General features: G+C 48.7%; 1 protein-coding gene across 1 annotated transcript in view; it reads right to left on the reverse strand.

Moving 5' to 3' along the window:
- Positions 1-4673, reverse strand: part of SORL1 (sortilin-related receptor, L(DLR class) A repeats containing) — a 138538-nt gene that overhangs the window by 2236 nt on the left and 131629 nt on the right. The window contains exons 45-46 of the mRNA XM_004689165.2: positions 3793-3899; positions 1488-1680 (exon numbers count right to left, since the gene is read on the reverse strand). Coding sequence (XP_004689222.2) covers positions 1488-1680; positions 3793-3899 — 300 coding nt within the window. The remainder of the gene's footprint in view (positions 1-1487; positions 1681-3792; positions 3900-4673) is intronic.

Raw genomic sequence — 4673 nt, forward strand, 5'->3', positions numbered from 1 at the left:
GGGTTGTCACCTAGCAATGACTTAAATGCTGGTGTGGCGATGATGTATGGACAGATTTGTTCTACCAGAGCACTCAGGCAAAGCCACCTCCACTTAGGTTACAGCTGGTCTCCCTGAAAGTGCTCCCTGAATGCAGTAGGCTGTTTACAGAAGAGAAAGGGATAAATCAGCGCCTGAGGCAGGAGGAGGGAACTCGGGAGTCAGTGTTACCTGGGAAGCAAAGTGGACTTTTTAAAGCCTAGGTCTCAAGTGAGCACCCGTGTTAGATTTGAGGTTGTTCTCTGGCACGGGACAAGGCGGCACAGGCCAGAGCACTGCCTCGAAGAGAAAGCTCCGTAGCTTCCCAGGGAAGTCTCCTGACAGGACTCATCTCATAATGATGGCAGGAAGTGACTGCTCTCTAGACCAAGTCAAATCTAACAACAAAATATTCACTCTTCCTTTAAACTTCTTTCATTACAGAAAAGATTCAAGCAAGACTTCCCATGTGCCCAGTTGAGCCCACAGTGACATGGTAAGTTCAGGGATTGCTCCCGGCTGCAGCAGTTCAGAAGAAGCTAGCCCACCCCACCCCAGTAAAACGGGTGTGGGGGTTGGGGAGGGTGCTGAACACCTAGGAACCGAGAGTTCTGAGAATCCCAGTTTTGTTGAGGCAGCTGGCAAGTGTCCTGAGTTTACCTAAAGCCCATTTCACAGGTCGCTAGTGGATCTTCCATAAAAAAGGAGACTCATCAGGAACCAACAGGTGACCAAGCTTACTGCCTGTTTCCAGCAGGATCTTCTCAGAGCCTCTACAGTGTTATAATTCTCCAAAGGGATGTGGCCTGCAGTGCCTCCCTCTTTAAGGGAAACAGCAGGGCAAAGTCTTCTCTGGAACACAGTCCGGGAAGTGACAGAAGGAACAACCTAGCCCAAGACTGGCATGGGCCCTGGTGAGTGTCTGGCAAGGAGTCAAAGGAACGACAAAGACCAGAAGGAGCAACCTCTGCTGGAATCCTGGCTAAGCTGCTACCACCCCAGGCAGAATTTCTGTGTGAACAACAGAGCTCCGAGGCTGCACTCAGCCCTGAGCTGAGGTGGTCACTGAAGATGTTGGGAGATAGTCAGGACAAAGGCTGATTTGAAGAATCGTAGGAATATTGCTTTGGAGGTTTTGAAAAGTCCTACGAAAACAAATGACAAAACTCTTCTTTACCTAGTGCTCCCTGAAGAGAATCTCCCCCTTTAAACAAGCCTGTTAACTTTGTTTTTTGCACCCTATATACAGAATGGGGTCAGCTGATCATTCCAGCTCCTCACGCAGGGCCTGGTTTCATAGACACGTCAGTAAATCACCATCAGTTTCAACTGGCACACACATGACTTTCTTCTGAACTGAAAGACTGTTTTAAATGCATTTGGAAAGACACATGTTCATCACCCCTTTTGCTACGCTTGGCCTGTTTCCCCAGAACCAAGCTGGGCAGCAGGCAGCAACGACGACTTACCGGGCCCCAGATCATCATACAGCAGCACAGCGGGCTCCCCACAAATCTGGCTGCCAAAAAGGCATCTGGCTTGGACAGTGAAGGTATAATTATGGCCCAGTTTCAGGTTGGAGATTTTAAAGAAATTATCAGTAGTATTCCCAAGGTAAACGGTGATGTTCATGGCGCTGTCGAACATGTGGATCTCATAACCCTGCAAATAAACACAGAGGTGGCCCAGGCGGTCACACAGAGAACTGCCGGCTTCTGGTAGTGGCTCCACCTTGACGCGAGCTCCTTAATGCGGGCCTGATGGCTGCTAAGCATTTGGGGTTTCTTTCTAGTTTTTACCTGACCATACTAGATTTAAAAGGGGGGGAGTTTTTTTCATCCTAAATGTCTCAAATAGCTACCACACCCCGGTACACTATACACAGTGGCACTATGAAGGATAGCCCTCACAAAAGTCACTTTAACAGCTCTTTTCACCCAAAGTCAAAGCTCCGGACAGCAGGCCACTCAAACAATATTAAAGGCCACAAAGAATCAAGACAAATTAACAACAGTTCACTGTAGTGGGATTTGACTAGGTTTATTTACTAAATAATAAAGCCCGATTGTGATGGATTCGGGCAAAGGGTTAAGAAAATGGACCTTGCATTAGAAAAGACAGGATATGTCTCTTTAGAACCATGTGCAGGAATTCCACAGTCTGCCCACAGCTCACTTCCTATCTCCTCCATTTCTAGCTTCGTCCCAGCCCAGCCTGACCCTGAAGCCAGAAGTACTCCCACAGGCTCCAGCCCTCGTCACTAGAGGCGAGTATGACGCAGAGGCCTATGCTGGAGACGTCTCTCGGGAGAGCTCTGGCCCAGCATGCTGAGTGGGAGCCGGACAGACAGACAACTGCCCGATCCAAGCGTTCAAGTAGTCACGTTACCAACATGCACCCCTCGTGGCCTTACCCCACGCCACTACCCTTACACCAAGCATCAGGACATACTCGTGGTCTCTTGGTGCCCATTTCTGTGACCTGACCGTTCTCTAAACTCACTTAGAGGAAGAGAGGGAGACGTGCAATGCTTATGTCAAACCCTCCACTGGGACCGGAACACTGACTTCACTGCCACGCAGAGGCACCTGAGGACACTGCCTCGAACTGGGGCTCCCACTACCAGCTGCCTGGAACACCAGCCTCGCGTTCTCCTCACTAAACTCGCACTTACTGTTTTTCATCGAATACAGATTTGGTGTTGCCCATTTGCAAAATACAGAGAAGTTTAAAGAAAAAAACTGAGGTCACACAAACATCAACCATCCATCGCTGGTTTCACTAGTCCTCGACTACTGGCCACAAGGTCAGTCCTCTGCTTACGACTGACAGTGCTGCCCTGAGGGCCTCGCGTGGAAGTTCCCTATGCACATTGTTTCCTTGAAGTCAAATCCCACAGGAACTGCTGGGCCAGAGAGGGCGAACATTTGGTTTTTGATAACTATCATCAAAGTGCCTTCCAGAAGGTTGAACATTCACACTCACAGACTAGTCTCACGCACAATCACTCGGGCTGTAACAGACTCCCCAGTATGGTGGCCAGCTGAGTGTCACATCTCTGTTGTTTACGTTACTAGAGAGGTCAAACCTGTCTTCTGTGTCATGTTCTTAAGTTGAACTGTACTGTCTTCAAATTAAACTCTCTCTTTTTGAATTGATTTGAACACTTTCTGGTATTTAAGTTTATTAACCATTTACATGGCAGAGTGGTGAGCCTTTTCTGACATTACACAGACTATGTGGGACCCAAAGTGTCTCTGCAGATTCCTTGAGGTAGACGCAGGAGATGTACAACTCTACTTAGCTCATTCGATTTGCTGATGAGGGGGGTCAACGCAGCCCCCTGGAGTGGCAACTATTCCCAGGTCCCTGTCCTCTCCAATTGCCTACTGTGAATACAGTAACTATCTGCGAGGAATGAAACAAAACAAAAAGTTGTTTTTCACAGGTCAACAGACTGTCTTCAAGTACTTCATGCTCCCTGGAATTTCTCCACAGCTCAGGCCCAGCCTGGTCCAGGAGGCACAGGCAGCCTGCAGCGCTTTTCCCCGTCCACCAGGGAAGCCAAGTTCAGAAAATGAAAAGTGCTTAGTGCAGAGATCTCGTCTTAGTGGACTGTATAAACATTTCCCTAATTAGCCATCCCACAGAAAAGTTCACTTCCTTGCCCCCTATTCTTTCTTGTTTCTTTATCTATGCCAGCATGCTACATGCTAGAGAGCTCATCTCGAAAACAGCATTTCCAGAGTCCTTGAGAACGAGGGAGGAACTTACCCTGCTTTCATTAAAATGCTTTTCCTTCAGAGCGAGACTTTTCCAAAACAGAAGAACATGGTCATTTTCTGTTATAATTTTTAAGGCATCAGGTGCTGATAACGAAACTGAAAGTTGCAGATGAAATAAGATACAGTTAGTGCTTGCAAATTTCAACCTCTGGGTTTTCATCCATCAAAGGGAGATTAAATAATGCTACTTTGATGGGACCTGGGAGGAGTATGCAACACATATAAGCTGACAGTGTGTCTGCCGGGGCTGGGCTCTAAAGCACACCTCTTGCTGTTCTTAGAAAAGTGTTAGCCAAGAAATTTGGACAGTATCTAATTTAGTAGTCCTTGGCCCAAGGATGGCCAAAATCAAATAAGAGGAAAGGAAGGACACGGAGCGGGGAAGGAGACATGCTGGCATGCAAAGAGAAGAAGTAAGAAGGGACGGGACCTGGTTGCAAAGCTTGCCAGGGTCTCTGCCCTATTGTGGTGTCTCAGAAGCGGAGGGGCCTTAGAGCCCCACGAGGGGCCGGGGAGCTCTGCCTGAAGACAAAGCCCCCGGTGACCAGGAGTTGGGCCCAGGCCCCCTGACCACCCTCCTGACACTGTCCGCTGCTGTCCAGAATACCCGAGTTTACTAGCTGCTTTCAGACTGCAGCCTGACTGGCGAGCCAGTCCCGGGCTCACACAAGTCCCATTAATCCTGGTGCCCAGTTATTGCTGCCCTTCCATTTCTCCACACCACACTGCACAAAGAACCACTGTGACGTCGGCCCACAGCCCTGGACACAAGATCAGCTTTAGTGGCAAGCACTCTGTTTTCTGCCCTCTCTCGGGCTTCCCTAATGTTCTTTCCAGTCAGGTGACGAGGAGATTTAGAGAAGGTGGAAA

This window comes from Condylura cristata, unplaced genomic scaffold (assembly GCF_000260355.1).
Source record: "Condylura cristata isolate star-nosed mole 26May11 unplaced genomic scaffold, ConCri1.0 scaffold00025, whole genome shotgun sequence".
Lineage (NCBI taxonomy): Eukaryota > Metazoa > Chordata > Mammalia > Eulipotyphla > Talpidae > Condylura > Condylura cristata.